This window comes from Schistocerca cancellata, chromosome 7, assembly GCF_023864275.1.
Source record: "Schistocerca cancellata isolate TAMUIC-IGC-003103 chromosome 7, iqSchCanc2.1, whole genome shotgun sequence".
Taxonomy (NCBI): domain Eukaryota; kingdom Metazoa; phylum Arthropoda; class Insecta; order Orthoptera; family Acrididae; genus Schistocerca; species Schistocerca cancellata.
Genome location: NC_064632.1, coordinates 393,664,606 through 393,681,526, shown reverse-complemented (window position 1 = coordinate 393,681,526; position 16,921 = coordinate 393,664,606). Strand labels below are relative to the sequence as shown.

The window sequence follows — 16,921 nt, the reverse complement described above, 5'->3', positions numbered from 1 at the left end:
ATTGTGGATTAAAGTTAAGTATTCTACCAGTAACTCTTGTTTTGCTAGTCTTATTTCTCTGACCTGTTCCAGACCTCACGCCAGCCTGCGTGAGCTTAATCGCGTGCCTTTCAGGTTCCTCCAAACTCCGTGAATTGGCTCCTGCCAATTCACAACAAGTGTCATTTCTGTTCGTCTCATTGCGTATTTCCTTGAGATATTTTCTGTACTACAATGTAGGAGTCCCTACTTCGCATGGTCCAAGTTTCATCGAGCTATGTTACTTCACAGTGACACTCTGGTGAAAGTTACTATTGTCCTGTCCGCCTCCGTAGCGTAGCGGTAGCGTTACCGACTACCACGCAGGGGGCCGGGGTTCGATTCCCGTCGGGGGACTGGGTGTTCTGTGTCCATCATCACTTTCATCATCATTGACTCCCAAGTCGCCGAAGTGGCGTCACCTCTAAAGGACTTGCAATACGGCGGCCGAACTCCCCCGAATGGGGCCTCCCGGCCAACAATACCATACGATCATTTCCACTATTGTCCTTAAGCTCTCCACACGAGTAAGTAAGATTACGTAATTGCCGATGGAACTGCTATGTGGCTAGTTGAAATAATCGAATGTAATACGATCCTCAGATGATTTACTCAAACATTCCTCTGAAAGAGGAACAACGAGCACTATTCAGAAAGAAATGCTCTAGATCAAAGGGCATCGGTTCTGTCTTACTTGCAAGGTTGGCCAGCGATATAGTGACAGTGGATCGACGGCAAAGCTGTAAGACGGATTCGAGCAGCAATACAATATTATTTTGGGTGGGTATGCAAAAGAATTTCGCACTATTATTCGTGCTGAGTATGTAAAAGAATTTATAAGCGGAGCAACAGTGCATCTGGTCTTAAGCATTTCGGTGCACGAGCTATAATGATAAAAACGCACAGGAATCCGATAAATGAGAGGGAAAACAGAGGAACTGTTGCACCACGATTTTGCTGTTCTTGTAGCATTTACCTTCATACTGCGTCTAGGGTTGGTGCAGTGACAGTGGCCTCTGTACAACACGCACTCATCGGTAGCAACGCTCATTCCTCATGGAGACGGCCACACTACGCGTCTTCTCTATAACGGTGTTCAGATGATCTCATGTTCCGCCTCCCAAAACAGTCGACCTTTCTTCTGCGGTTGGCTTCTGATTATCTGTTGCACCGGCTCTCCCCCTGATTGCCAATAGAGATCAGAAACGCAGCGAGTACGAATGTAATGTTGCAGGTTGCATACCATAGAAACCAAGGCGCCGCCGTTACGTCAGTGCTATAATGCGCTCTTTCGTTCCCACCGCAGTTTTCTCTTATGGATACGTTCCGAGTGTAAAGCTAGTCGTGACTTAATGTGACCGAATGTCGGGATCAGATGGCCGCTAACGAAGCAGAACGGATATTAAATGTAAAAAATATATTATAAAAATGTTATATACGTACATGCAAACAAAGGACATGCTGAAAAGTAATACCACCGAATTTCTTATGTGAAAACTCTTAAAGCTTTCTGAGCAAAAAAAACGTTATTAACATTCGCCATCTTTATTCTTATGACTACATACTTATTTCTCAGCATAGTCACCCTGGCGTCGAAGACACTCCTTCCGATGAGTGACCTGTTTGTTGATACCATCAATATAGGACTTTTGACTTTGTTGAAGGAGCCACAGCTTCATCACTACCGAGGTGAAGTTCTCGAAGGTGTTCTTCAGATGTTGGAAACAAATGAAAATCAGATGGGGCCAAGTCGGGACTTTGTGGAGGATGATCGGTGACTGTGAACCCAAGGCGCCGGACTGTTGCAGATGTCGCAGCGCTTATGTGTTGGTCTGGCATTATCTTGCTGAAGGACAAGGTGCTCCATTGTGTAGACTGACATAGTTACGTCACACACCACCATGTTACTCCCTACTATTGAGAACCCTCTAACCCTTTAGCGCCAGACGGCTGCGAACATGTGGGCATGAAGTATAAAGATGTAGAATGTCAATAATGTCTGTTTTATTGAAAAAAGCTTTAGTTGGAGTTTTCATTTAAAATTTTTGGAGGAATGGCTTTCCAGCACGCCCTAGTATATAATGTTGCTGAGACCACAGTCTATATTAACAAACGGCTATACGGGTTCACTGTCCATGGTGTAAATTCCAGTTGCAGTTGCCTACAAAACCGCTTTCAGGGACAGCAAAAATTTTATTTTCCCCACATTGACCGAAATCAAAAATTTAAAACACTGTCACAATCTGCTCATTAATAGGTATAAAGTAAAAGATTTAACAAGGTAACGCAAGTATTACAGTTAGAGACTGTATATATGTCTTTAGTCATGGCGTGCAAATTACGCAGGCTATGTACATCCAGTATTTGAGAATGAGGGCACGTAGCGATTTCCAAAAAACTTCATGTCCAACTTCGAACCTTGTTCTCTTTCACTTTCTTTATCAGGGCTTTTGTCCCACTCCAACGCGGGGTCGGCTTTGTTATGACGGATTTGGCAGTGTTAAATGGCAGAGGGTGGCTGGATGCCCCTCCTGACGTCACCCCGGATCCCCCCGGGATGGAAGTAGTGTAGCCCAGCTGTCTGCGTCTAGTGTAAGTCATTGAATAGGGCGAACGTTTTTCGAATGTGTGTGAGTCGTGTAACTGAGGCGGAACTTCGTTATCAGCCCGGTATTCACCTAACGGAATGTGGAAAATCGCCTAAAAACCACATCCAGGCTGGCCGGCATACTGGCCCTCGTCGTTAATCCGCCGGGCGGATTCGATCTGGGGCCGGCGCGGCTACCCGAGTCCAGGAAGCAGCGCATTAGCACTCTCAGGTACCCTGGCGGGTCGACCTTGTTCTCTTTCACTCCCCTCCACAAAATCATGAACGAAAAAATTTCGTCGCTTACTACGTTTTCGCCTTTCGTGCAGTAAAACTTCAACTTATTACTTCTTTGCTACTAACTCTATTCGCAACACATTTTGTAGACTGCTTCCACATAATATCAACGAAATCAACGAATGTGCCTGCAATATTATATGACTGAACATCACATACTTCAGGAGATATGACGTCATAAACATAGAGATGAGTGAAAAACTAGCTTCTGCTTAAAACGGAGCGAAAATTACACGTACTGGACTCATTCAGTGTTTGATACTGAAAACACTTAGCGATTTCCAACAAACAGTAGACACAATGTAAAATCTTTTCTAAACTTTCCCAAATTTGCATACTTAACATCAAATAATTAACATGTTAATTCATTTGTAAGGTATTCGTATGTATGAAGCTGTTATTTACATGAGAGTTCGAATCGTTAGGCAACTGACATTGTCTGATCTTTTTCAAGATGTCGGAAGACGCTACCCTGCGAACAGGGTCTAAATGTGTATGTGTATGTCCTTTTTTAACATTTCGATGTGAACTTTAAAGGAGACCACGTTCCGTTCACAACGAATTTAAAAACGTGGCAGATGCATAATGAGTGATAAACCACAGCAGTTATCTTGGAATCATGTGCATACTCGAATTAGGGACTTTTCCTTCCCCGCTCAAGTGGAAGAAACTAGGTTTGTTGGGCAAATTTAGCAGAAATATATACTATTGCTTACCTTTTCTGTCTTCACAGTCTCTTTTCTCGCCTATGCTTACTTATGGGCAACAGTGTAGTCCGCAGTAAGTACACTGCTGGAAAAGAAGTTCAACACTCTCAATGGTAAGATCATTTTACTGACAAGTGATGAACGCGTAGTTCATCATTATAGGAGAACATGAAAATTCAATTAAAATGGAACACAAATGTTACAGTAAAGGCAGCCCAAACAGTCGTACCACACGCAGGGTAGCCCCCTCTGGCGGCAACGCAGGCGTGTATGTTCTCGCAGGCAGACGATCTGAAAGGTGCCGGATGGCATCCTGCGACAGACTGCCCCAAGTACCTTGCGTCTTTTGTTGCAATTCGGCAATGGTTCTTGCAGGCTCTGGAGAACGAAAAGGTTAACGCGTCATTATGCCCCACACGTGTTCAATTACCGAGATATCTGGTGCTCTCGTTGTAAAGGGGAGTTGCGGTACAGCACGAAGAGCACGTTGCATAGCAGCAGTCGTATGTGGATTGTACCCTCCTGCTAAAAAGACACATCACCTCTCTGGCGAAGAATTGGCTGTATCACTGGGATACGAGTCCGTGAAACGTGAGAATACGAGTTGTCCTCTCAAGCCTGGGGTGGGACATATGTATCATGGAGGAATACACTTCGGAATAGCCTCTCGCTATATCTGCGCCGTACACGTGAACGACAATCACTCGCAGACGGACAGAACCTGTTCTGATCACTGTAGACAACGGAGCGCCATTTCACTCCCGTCGATTCTTTCACACCAGAGCAACCACGCTCGGCGCTATCATGGTGTCGGTCGTAGCCTGGCCAGACGCACACGAGATATTAGCCCTGCTGCCATCAGACGGTTCCAAATGGTCCTTGGTGACACTATAGGTGCGGAATGTGCCGAAATTTCGTCCCTCTATGCTGTTCAGCCAACCACTACTGTTCTCACAATGCGTTGATGCTGACTTGCATCTTGGATAAGGTGGTACAATTTCGATATAGCTACAATTCCGATCAACATAAGGTTTCGCGCCATTTGTCATAGTGTTGGTAGCACTTGCCTTTGTGTGGCGTTGTAGTGCAGCAGTTTTCTACAGATCCTCCTGTCTTTTCTAAGAATATACCACATTGTGCTGCGGAGATGTAAACTTTTTCTTGTTAAGAGGTAAGTGAAGGTACTTAGTCTAACGCGCTCATAAATTTTTTAGTTTCCACGCTCTTGAAAATTCTATATTAGTGAGGTTAGAAACTTGTTTTCCGTTCCGGCGTGTTCTGAGACACCTACAGAGAAAGCCTCTGTGACATGTACTGCCATCTCTTGGCACAATTCACTACTATTTACTCGTTATTTCCCTCACGCCAATAGTACATTTTCGATTAGAAAAATGGTACCATTTCGATACCATAGTACAATTTCGATCAGTGCAGTTTTTTTTAGTTTAGTTCGTCAGGGTAGGTTGCCACAGACATATTATACACAATTATCGCAAATAAATTCTGTATATTTAAACATTTTCCTACGCGATTTTAAAAGCCACTTCCTATTTTCTAGATGCCACGAAAACGAGTAGAAAAGAAAATCTACAATAAATGGTAAAGTGCAAATTAAAATGAAAATGCAAGCTGGAGTAACTCCAACTAGTCCTACAGAAAACAGAATTGGTCATCCAACGGTTCTCAGTTGTGAAATGGAAGATGCTTTGGTCCAGAGAGCTTTATTTCTAGAACAGCGAGGATTGAGTCTGTCACCAACCCAGTTAAGAAAAGCTGCATTTCGGTTAGCTGAGAAAAATAATTTGAAACATCCATGGAAGTTAGAAACCAAGGTTGCTGGAATCGATTGGTCTACAGCATTTGTTAAGAGACACACTCACCTTAGCCTGAGAGAACCCGAGGGTCTTCCGCGGGCCAGAGCTGAAGGCTTAAATGAAGCAGGAGTAAGTAAATATTTTCAGAATTTACAATGGTTCAAATGGCTCTGAGCACTATGGGACTTAACATCTATGGTCATCAGTCCCCTAGAACTTAGAACTACTTAAACCTAACTAACCTAAGGACATCACACAACACTCAGTCATCACGAGGCAGAGAAAATCCCTGACCACGCCGGGAATCGAACCCGGGAACCTGGGCGTGGGAAGCGAGAACGCTACTGCACGACCGCGAGCTGCGGACTCAAAATTTAGAAGGAATATTAAAGTAATATGATTTGTTTGATAAACCAGAGTGTATTTATAATATGGATGCATCTGGCTTTCTTCTTAACAACAGATCCACAAAAATAGTAAGTCGTTAAGGAAATCGAGAAGTTGTTTCACTAACAAACATGGAAAGAGGACAAAATGTGACTGCTGCTGCATTCATGAATGCTAGTGGTACGCATTTACCACCAATGGTAATTTTTAAAGTGAGGAAACGCCCTGAATTTCAAGATGGCTTACCCCCTGGTTCCATTACGGAGATGAGTGAATCGGGATACATCAATGAAGAATTGATCATGGTCTGGCTTCCACACATCAAGAAATACAAAACAATGGGTAGCCCTATTACACTTATTATTGACAACCATGGCAGCCATACCAGCTTAGATGCTGTAGAATATTGTCGGGAAAATGGGATAGGACTTTTGGGATTGCCTCCGCACAGTACACATGTACTGCAACGATTTGATAGAACTTTCGTCAAGTCCCTAAAAGCTCAGTATCACAGAAATGCAGTTAACGGATTCATCGCAATCCCAATGAAAGCACCACAAAACAACGATTCTGTACTATTTTCTGTGGTGCCTGAAACAAAAGTACGTCCGTTAGGAGCGCAGTCAAAGGGTTCCAATGTACAGGAATAATGCCCTTTAGCAGACATTGTTACCGAGTAGAAATTTGCACCGTCAACGTTATTTGAGGATCCTGCTGCTTCAGTCACCACCAGTCAAGCTACTAACAGTATTATGGCAGAAGAAGCCTTATCTTCAAAAGATGTAACTGAAGAACACGGCAAATCCGTAACACCAGGGTCCAGTACCATTTCTCAGCACGATGCTGTCAAGGACATTTTGCCGAAACTCCAGAGAAAAAATTATCGTCACGGAAGAGGAAAACAAAGACATCAGCTCGACTCACTTCAGATGAAAACCTGAAAAACCTCCGCAGCAAGAGAGAACGTTTTCAGCAGGGCACAAGGAAAGCAATGAACAAATGCAACAAGAACAATAAACAGAAATCTACCACTGTGAGTAATGATGAAAAAAGTGTACCAAGCTTCAAATAGCCAGCAAACTACGAGAATAATTGTGGGTTTTGTTTATTTAATTATTATAGTACAGAATCAGTAGCTGAGGGTGACTGGATTCGCTGCCAAAAATGCAATGTTTGGTACCACGAAGTATGCGTTGCTGCCCGAGGGAAAAAGTACTTTTTATGTAGAAGATGCCAGTGATCAAAATTGTACCAGAAAGTGATCACAATAGTATCTAGTATGGTACATTTTCGATCGATTTTTCTCAATTCTTAACCTTATTTTGTGTATATACCAACATTTGTAACTGTCTAATATTTGTGTTAAACATCCAAGAACATGTGCCATAGTTAAAATTATTTCTTTTCTCAATATATTTCCAGTTACAATAATATGATCGCAATTGTACCACCTTAAAAGGGCTCTGAGCACTATGCGACTTAACTTCTGAGGTCATCAGTCGCCTAGAACTTTGAACTAATTAAACCTAACTAACCTAAGGACATCACACACATCCATGCCCGAGGCAGGATTCGAACCTGCAACCGGAGCGGTCGCTCGGCTCCAGACTGTAGCGCCTAGAACCGCACGGCCACTCCGGCCGGCTGTACCACCTTACACTACACTACACTGCGTGAACATCCAGAACCTGGTATAGTGGTCTGGAAATGTTCCACAGACAACTGCTAAAAGTAGAGACACTCTGCAGATACCTTCTGCCAAACATATGCAGCAACCCATCGATTCGTCCATCCAGTATCCAGCAGGCCCATAGTGGGGCCCCATTCAAATGGCTGAAGTTGTTCACCAGAAATACATACTCGCTGTTAGGGCACGGTTGTGCTCTAGAATAAACGTTGCTCATACTGTTCACTTTTTGCTCAGCCCTCCACTGGGCCATCTGGTCAGCGATGACAGCGATCTACATCTACATCTACATCTATACTCCGCGAGCCACCTTACGGTGTGTGGCGGAGGGTACTTATTGTACCACTATCTGATCCCCCCTTCCCTGTTCCATTCACGAATTGTGCGTGGGAAGAACGACTGCTTGTAAGTCTCCGTATTTGCTCTAATTTCTCGGATCTTTTCGTTGTGATCATTACGCGAGATATATGTGGGCGGTAGTAATATGTTGCCCATCTCTTCCCGGAATGTGCTCTCTCGTAATTTCGATAATAAACCTCTCCGTATTGCGTAACGCCTTTCTTGAAGTGTCCGCCACTGGAGCTTGTTCAGCATCTCCGTAACGCTCTCGCGCTGACTAAATGTCCCCATGACGAATCGCGCTGCTTTTCGCTGGATCATGTCTATCTCTTCTATTAATCCAACCTGGTAAGGGTCCCATACTGATGAGCAATACTCAAGAATCGGACGAACAAGCGTTTTGTAAGCTACTTCTTTCGTCGATGAGTCACATTTTCTTAGAATTCTTCCTATGAATCTCAACCTGGCGCCTGCTTTTCCCACTATTTGTTTTATGTGATCATTCCACTTCAGATCGCTCCGGATAGTAACTCCTAAGTATTTTACGGTCGTTACCGCTTCCAATGATTTACCACCTATGGCATAATCGTACTGGAATGGATTTCTGCCCCTATGTATGCGCATTATATTACATTTATCTACGTTTAGGGAAAGCTGCCAGCTGTCGCACCATGCATTAATCCTCTGCAGGTCTTCCTGGAGTACGTACGAGTCTTCTGATGTTGCTACTTTCTTGTAGACAACCGTGTCATCTGCAAATAGCCTCACGGAGCTACCGATGTTGTCAACTAAGTCATTTATGTATATTGTAAACAATAAAGGTCCTATCACGCTTCCTTGCGGTACTCCCGAAATTACCTCTACATCTGCAGATTTTGAACCGTTATGAATGACATGTTGTGTTCTTTCTTCTAGGAAATCCTGAATCCAATCACAAACCTGGTCCGATATTCCGTAAGCTCGTATTTTTTTCACTAAACGTAAGTGCGGAACCGTATCAAATGCCTTCCTGAAGTCCAGGAATACGGCATCAATCTGCTCGCCAGTGTCTACGGCACTGTGAATTTCTTGGGCAAATAGGGCGAGCTGAGTTTCACATGATCTCTGTTTGCGGAATCCATGTTGGTTATGATGAAGGAGATTTGTATTATCTAAGAACGTCATAATACGAGAACACAAAACATGTTCCATTATTCTACAACAGATTGACGTAAGCGAAATAGGCCTATAATTATTCGCATCTGATTTATGACCCTTCTTGAAAATGGGAACGACCTGCGCTTTCTTCCAGTCGCTAGGTACTTTACGTTCTTCCAGCGATCTACGATAAATTGCTGATAGAAAGGGGGCAAGTTCTTTAGCATAATCACTGTAGAATCTTAAGGGTATCTCCGGATGCTTTTCCGCTACTAAGTGATAGCAGTTGTTTTTCAATTCCGATATCGTTTATTTCAATATTTTCCATTTTGGCGTCCGTGCGACGGCTGAAGTCAGGGACCGTGTTACGATTTTCCGCAGTGAAACAGTTTCGGAACACTGAATTCAGTATTTCTGCCTTTCTTCGGTCGTCCTCTGTTTCGGTGCCATCGTGGTCAACGAGTGACTGAATAGGGGATTTAGATCCGCTTACCGATTTTACATATGACCAGAACTTTTTAGGGTTCTTGTTTAGATTATTTGCCAATGTTTTATGTTCGAATTCGTTGAATGCTTCTCTCATTGCTCTCTTTACGCTCTTTTTCGCTTCGTTCAGCTTTTCCTTATCAGCTATGATTCGACTACTCTTAAACCTATGATGAAGCTTTCTTTGTTTCCGTAGTACCTTTCGTACATGATTGTTATACCACGGTGGATCTTTCCCCTCGCTTTGGACCTTAGTCGGTACGAACTTATCTAAGGCGTACTGGACGATGTTTCTGAATTTTTTCCATTTTTGTTCCACATCCTCTTCCTCAGAAATGAACGTTTGATGGTGGCCACTCAGATATTCTGCGATTTGTGCCCTATCACTCTTGTTAAGCAAATATATTTTCCTTCCTTTCTTGGCATTTCTTATTACACTTGTAGTCATTGATGCAACCACTGACTTATGATCACTGATACCCTCTTCTACATTCACGGAGTCGAAAAGTTCCGGTCTATTTGTTGCTATGAGGTCTAAAACGTTAGCTTCACGAGTTGGTTCTCTAACTATCTGCTCGAAGTAATTCTCGGACAAGGCAGTCAGGATAATGTCACAAGAGTCTCTGTCCCTGGCTCCAGTTCTGATTGTGTGACTATCCCATTCTATACCTGGTAGATTGAAGTCTCCCCCTATTACAATAGTATGATCACGAAACTTCTTCACGACGTTCTGCAGGTTCTCTCTGAGGCGCTCAACTACTACGGTTGCTGATGCAGGTGGTCTATAGAAGCATCCGACTATCATATCTGACCCACCTTTGATACTTAGCTTAACCCAGATTATTTCACATTCGCATTCGCTAATAACTTCACTGGATATTATTGAATTCTTTACTGCTATAAATACTCCTCCACCATTGGCGTTTATCCTATCCTTGCGGTATATATTCCATTCTGTGTCTAGGATTTCATTACTGTTCACTTCCGGTTTTAACCAACTTTCCGTTCCTAATACTATATGCGCACTATTTCCTTCAATAAGAGATACTAATTCAGGAACCTTGCCCTGGATACTCCTGCAGTTTACCAATATTACGTTAACTTTTCCTGTTTTTGGTCTCTGAGGACGGACGTTCTTTATCAACGATGATAATGTCCTCTCTGGTAAGCCGTCAGGTATTTTATCGTTTCGCCCAAGAGGGGGTCCCTCTAACCTAAAAAACCCCCGTGTGCACGCCACACGTACTCTGCTACCCTAGTAGCTGCTTCCGGTGTGTAGTGCACGCCTGACCTGTCTAGGGGGGCCCTACAGTTCTCCACCCAATAACGGAGGTCGATGAATTTGCAACCATTATAGTCGCAGAGACGTCTGAGCCTCTGGTTTAGACCCTCCACACGGCTCCAAACCAGAGGACCGCGATCGACTCTGGGCACTATGCTGCAGATATTAAGCTCAGCTTGCACTCCGCGTGCGATGCTGGTTGTCTTCACCAAATCAGCCAGCCGCCGGAAGGAACCAATCACAAACACTACATCCCTCAGTATGTACATGTTATACCCTGGTGCCACTGAACATAGTCCATAAGGGCGTTAGAATTTTTTTATAGCATTTGTTTCTAAGAGCGTAATTAGGCTCTAAAGGAAAATCGACACTGAAATTCTGAATTTTGTTCTCAGGCAAGACGACGATCCTGCAAGGCGTGACGGGGCGGTTCAGCAGCGGTCAGCTGACCGCCATCATGGGCTCCTCCGGTGCGGGCAAGAGCTCCCTCATGGACATTCTCACTGGCAACAGGTAGGCACCCACTGCACCCTCTGCCTTTAATGGGCATGGAGCGGTACAGCTTTTTTTTTTTTTTTACGTTCTGTTCGGCGTCTACTATGTTCCAAAACGGCCATTACGTCACAGGTCTCTTTACGTCAGTTTTACGTCCAAGCTCTGTCATTATACACCACTGGGCAATCCGAAATATGTCTGAGAAGGTCTGTGCCATGCACGTCTATGTGCATCACTCACATGGTGACAAAACCTAATCTCATCACTGAAGTCTTGGTAGTAGTGTCTCCCTTTCCATAGCTGCTCGGTCCCCAGTGAATACCGGTTTAATATATCGGGAACGGTGTAAAGGAGAATTCAGTCGGTGTTTGTATCAGGTAATCGTACGCATTCAATATTTGAACTGTGCGATAAACATGTTGGATGTTGCCGCCGCGAGGTCTGATTGTGAGGCGCCTTGTCACGGTTTACGCGGCTGCCTCCGACGGAGGTTAGAGCCTCACTCGGGCATGGGTGTGTCTGTTGTCCTTAGTTTAAGTTAGATTAAGTAGTGTGTAAGCCTAGGTACCGATGACCTCAGCAGTTTGGTCGCATAGGAACTTACCACTACCTACTGCTGCCCTCTTCCGATTTCTTTAAGTAATAAACAAGAACTAGAAGATGAACGCCATTTGAACTGTGGAATGTGTGAGAAAGAGGCAAATAAAACAGGTCGTCAAACGCCCACTAAACCCGCTGGGCAGAACAGGTAATTAAGATTGTGGGAAGGGCCAAATAAGGTTGAGGTCAGTTTTACCTTCTAATTGTAATTTATTGTAATTTAATAACACATTTACAACCAAAGCGGCACATAGCCGAACCTTTACCAAATGCAACTCTTTCACGGCTGAAGGCCTCCAAACAATAAATCTTAAAAATTAACAAGATAAAAATGCAGTTAAAAAGCTATAAAATAATTTAAAAAACATATCACAACTAGATGGAAAGCCTCAAGGCAAAGTAGAGAGAAAAAACATATGCAAGGTGCAATACAAATGGCTGAAGGCCACAATTAAGTTTCAAAATTTTAAAATATATTACCATAATCTTTTAAAGGCAGAAGGTCGCAATGTTTAAGCTTGAAAGATGTTGTTGTTGTGGTCTTCAGTCCTGAGACTGGTTTGATGCAGCTCTCCATGCTACTCTATCCTGTGCAAGCTTCTTCATCTCCCAGTATCTACTGCAACCTACATCCTTCTGAATCTGCTTAGTGTATTCATCTCTTGGTCTCCCTCTACGATTTTTACCCTCCACACTGCCCTCCAATGCTAAATTTGTGATCCCTTGATGCCTCAAAACATGTCCAACCAACCGATCCCTTCTTCTAGTCAAGTTGTGCCACAAACTTCTCTTCTCCCCAATCCTATTCAATACCTCCTCATTAGTTACATGATCTACCCACCTTATCTTCAGCATTCTTCTGTAGCACCACATTTCGAAAGCCTCTATTCTCTTCTTGTCCAAACTAGTTATCGTCCATGTTTCACTTCCATACATGGCTACACTCCATACAAATACTTTCAGAAACGACTTCCTGACACTTGAATCTATACTCGATGTTAACAAATTCCTCTTCTTGAGAAACGCTTTCCTTGCCATTGCCAGTCTACATTTTATATCCTCTCTACTTCGACCATCATCGGTTATTTTACTCCCTAAATAGCAAAACTCCTTTACTACTTTAAGTGTCTCATTTCCTAATCTAATTCCCTCAGCATCACCCGACTTGAAAGATAATTTTAAGAATTACTCGCAAGGCTGAAAGCCCAGAATTTTCCAAAATTTTTAAAAGTTAAAACCATAAGCCTTAAGTTTTAAGTAGCTGAAAGCAGATAATTAAATACCGGTGGTAAAGGCAATAAAGACAACGGCACTCAGTAACCTCCAGGGAGGTCGGTCTGCCCTCCTCCACTTAGGCCAGACAGGTGGTGAGCCCAACTACACTTGATCCGTCGGAACCCATCCAGTGGACAGCCACGGACCGACCGACACAACGACTTGCGTGCCACCAATCAGTACATGAGAACTCAAACACAAAAGGTTACGAACGTGATTATCCACAATGAAATACTTATTAGCTGTCAAAATTACACACCATGTTGGACAGCAACGACAGGTGAGGAAAGGACGCTGCCTGAAATTACGTTAGTGGCCAGGGCAGGTGAGCAGAACACTAACGGGCGGAAGGCAGAAAATTCCGCTGGTGCACTCGAATTGTAGTCAACCAATATAGTTAATTGCACCGCATGGCGGCTAAATTTCAGCAATAGAAACACTCGGTGTTGCTCACAGGAAAAACTCACCAACAGCGAACCACCGAAACGTACCACACAACATGAGTGGACGTGGCTTGGATAGTTGAAACCGCTCCTCAACTTTGACGTCCTGGGTCGGTGAACCAAGAAGGTCTTAGCGATCGGACAGCTCCACACACGCTCCGACACTGCGAAGGGAGCGCCAGCGGACCAGCCGATTGCACCGCCGATTCCCTGGTCCGCCGCAACCGACCGACTCCCGCAGGAAGCCGACAACATCTAAAACAGTCGTCAGTGGAAATAACACCAACTACACACACGACAAACACTTGCATGAAGACCTGAACGATACCCAGCAATAACTAAGCACGCACGAAGACAAATCGGAAGTCGATGCGCACGCACACACACACACACACACACACACACACACACACACAGCCGACTCATGAACGATCGGCGAGGCAAAACGTGTCGTCCGGTAGGACGACCGACCGACGAGCCACCAAGACCGTGGCCCAGCTCAAGTGATGCGTGGGCAGACCTAACTGCTGCTGCTCAACCCCACTGCACTAGTGCCGCATTGCAACTTCCCGACTGTCAGGTTCTGACTGCGCTCCAGACGCGTTCCAATTGACTGGCAGACCCGAACTCGCGAACCAAAGTGCCTATCGAACTGGCTTACGACAGATAACGATCGGAAAGTAACAGCAGTTGAGCAAAGATACTACGAGAGGGGATATATCGATACGCGCTACTAGCGCTGGTCACGGTCAGGCAAAGCAGCAACTCACTGACACCAGTAATTTAAATTAACGTAGTGATGTGCAAATACGTTAAAACAGGGTGTAAAATACATGTTGGCGGGAACATGAGCCTCGCAAGGCTCAGGTAAGTTACTTGTAACTTTCAGCGGACAAAATAAGAAGGATAGCTGACAGTTATTACTCACATACTTTTATCGTAATATGTTGCTACAACCCGTAATTCATTGTATCATTGAATGGATCTGCTTTAGAAACATAACAGTTGAACATACAGAATCAGATCGCATTAGTACGTGATGGAAGAGTGGGATAATTGTACGCCGGCCGAAGTGTGGAGCCAGTGTAAAAGAAATTCGAGGAAGCTAAAATGTAGCAGAAAGGAAAGAATGAAAAGGAACTATAGACTGCGTTTATCGCGCGGCCGTTTTGATCAAACTGTCTCGTAACATGTGCGAAACCTGTAAGATGTCATCAAGTTAAAACATAACAAATTAATCCCCATTGCGTATGAATTTGTACTAGTGATTGCCGAAACATAACCATCCGGATTCTGATTTCATATACTAAATTTTATGCGTAGCTAAATGGAAGGTCACCGGGAAAGCAAGTGAACGAAGATAGAAGCGAGCGAGGAACGCTTGTGTAGGTCGTGAAGGCCAAAGGGCGTCTAGTCCCGTGCTATTCGTAGAACTGCCCACTCGCCTAGTGAAGGGAAACGTGAGGCGACTTTGTAAACGGCTGGAGCAGTGGTTGTCTTATGGGGGGAGGGTGGGGGCCATAGTAGGCGCCATGTGTCTGTTGCCAGATAATGCAGAGTTCATCTCACGAAGGCGCAGGACAGAAGGATTTGTTTTTATCATGTCATGTCCTCAGGACGCATGCCGCCTATCGGCCAGAGATCTAGATGAACTGCTGTTGTAGGACGACTCAGCAGGAAGTCAAACATAGCAGGAAAAGGCGGGCTGTTGAGATAACATTTTAGAAAGTGCGATGGGAACAGAAAGTTGGGATATCCATAAATAGATCAAAGCTGCTTAACATGTTTAAAAACTAAATATTTTATGTGGTCTACACTGCTTTTACTATATTTGTAATATATTTTATGACTAACAACATTTCCGAAAACTATGTTTCAAAAAAATTCGTCTGACGGAAGAGTGAACCAGCTGCTTCGACTCTCATTCTGCCCTCTTGATCAAACGTTTCGGTATGCTAACATATTCGCGCTTTTCTGTGCTGGAAAGGAGTAGCAGAGAGACAGTGACGATGGAAGAGAGAGGAGATGGTGCCAGTGGGAGAGAAAAAGAGAGGAGACAACTATGATTCGAGAGAGGAAGTGACAATGAAAAAGAAACGGATCAACAAAATGACAGTGAGAGCCAAATAGAGATATTGATGGTCAGTAAGAGCCAGTGGCAGTAAAAGAAAAAGAAAGATGGATGGAGGTAGAAGAAGTGGGAGCAAAAGAGATGCGATACTATGGAAATGAATAATACCGATTAGTGGAGACCACACATGGGACTGGAGGTCTAGATTCTCCCAGACAGGTGAACTATGTGGGTATAGGGAAGGGCGCATTTCTGACCGAAATTTTAAATTTGTTGATGTAGGGGGAAACAGAAAAAAAAAGGTTTGGAAATTTGTGATAAGATCCTATGGGACCAAACTGCTGAGGCAATTGGTCCCTAAGCTTACATGCTACTTAATCTATCTTAAACTAACTTACGCTAAGGACAACACGTACACCCACGCCCAAGGGAGGGCTCGAACCTCCGACGGGGGGAGTAGCGCCGATCGTGGCAAGGCGCCTCAGACCAAGCGGCTACCCCGCGCGGCAGCAAGTTGGAACCACCATAATTTTTGAGCTGCCGAGGTGTGGTGGAGAAAGTGGCTAAGGGAAAGAAAGACAAAAGGAGATAGGGTAAGTGAGAGAGGAGACATTGACAGTGGAATGTATTGTAAATCAATGGACGTAAAAGGAGACAGTGGGGAAAGCACACACACAGTGTATCCCAGAAATGTTAAGGCAAGCTTCGAGGGGTTGTAGAATGTACTCGTATTTTGAGGAACAAATCGAGGATTGGAACATTTGTCGGAAACGTCATCCAACGAATCTGCTTATCGTCGAAGTTGTAGATGCTGGCACCAGGCCCCTAGACCAACCATTCGGCAGAAAATGTCACTTTGTACCCTAATGGACCGTTGGTGGAACGTCTTGCAATGTTGCTTCCTATTCAGTGATCCCAACTGATTGCTGCGGTCGCCAGCGAAGAAGGTGGAGCCGGATGTTGTGGAGGAAGGCCTTGTCTCCTATGAATGACATTGGACTCGCATTCGGGACAATGACGGTTCAATCCCGCGTCCGGCCATCCTGATTTAGGTTTTCCGTGATTTCCCTAAATCACTCCAGGCAAATGCCGGGATGGTTCCTTTGAAAGGGCACGACCGACTTCCTTCCCTGTCCTTCCCTAATCCGATGAGACCGATGACCTCGCTCTCTGGTGTCCTTCCCCAAAAACAACAATCCTATGAATGCGATGCTCTTTTGCATTGGTGGATGAGGGTTTCGGACACGCGTTTCCATCTGCAGTTTACTTTCCCCCTGTAACACCCTAAAATGCCCA

The 16,921-nt window shown here is 44.3% G+C and overlaps 1 protein-coding gene across 1 annotated transcript in view; it reads left to right on the top strand.

Annotated features, from left to right (window-relative positions):
- LOC126092415 (ATP-binding cassette subfamily G member 4-like) overlaps positions 1 to 16,921 on the top strand; it is a 417,403-nt gene that overhangs the window by 237,031 nt on the left and 163,451 nt on the right. Inside the window, exon 3 of the mRNA XM_049908002.1 lies at positions 11,137 to 11,254. Within this exon, the coding sequence (XP_049763959.1) occupies positions 11,137 to 11,254 (118 nt within the window). The remainder of the gene's footprint in view (positions 1 to 11,136; positions 11,255 to 16,921) is intronic.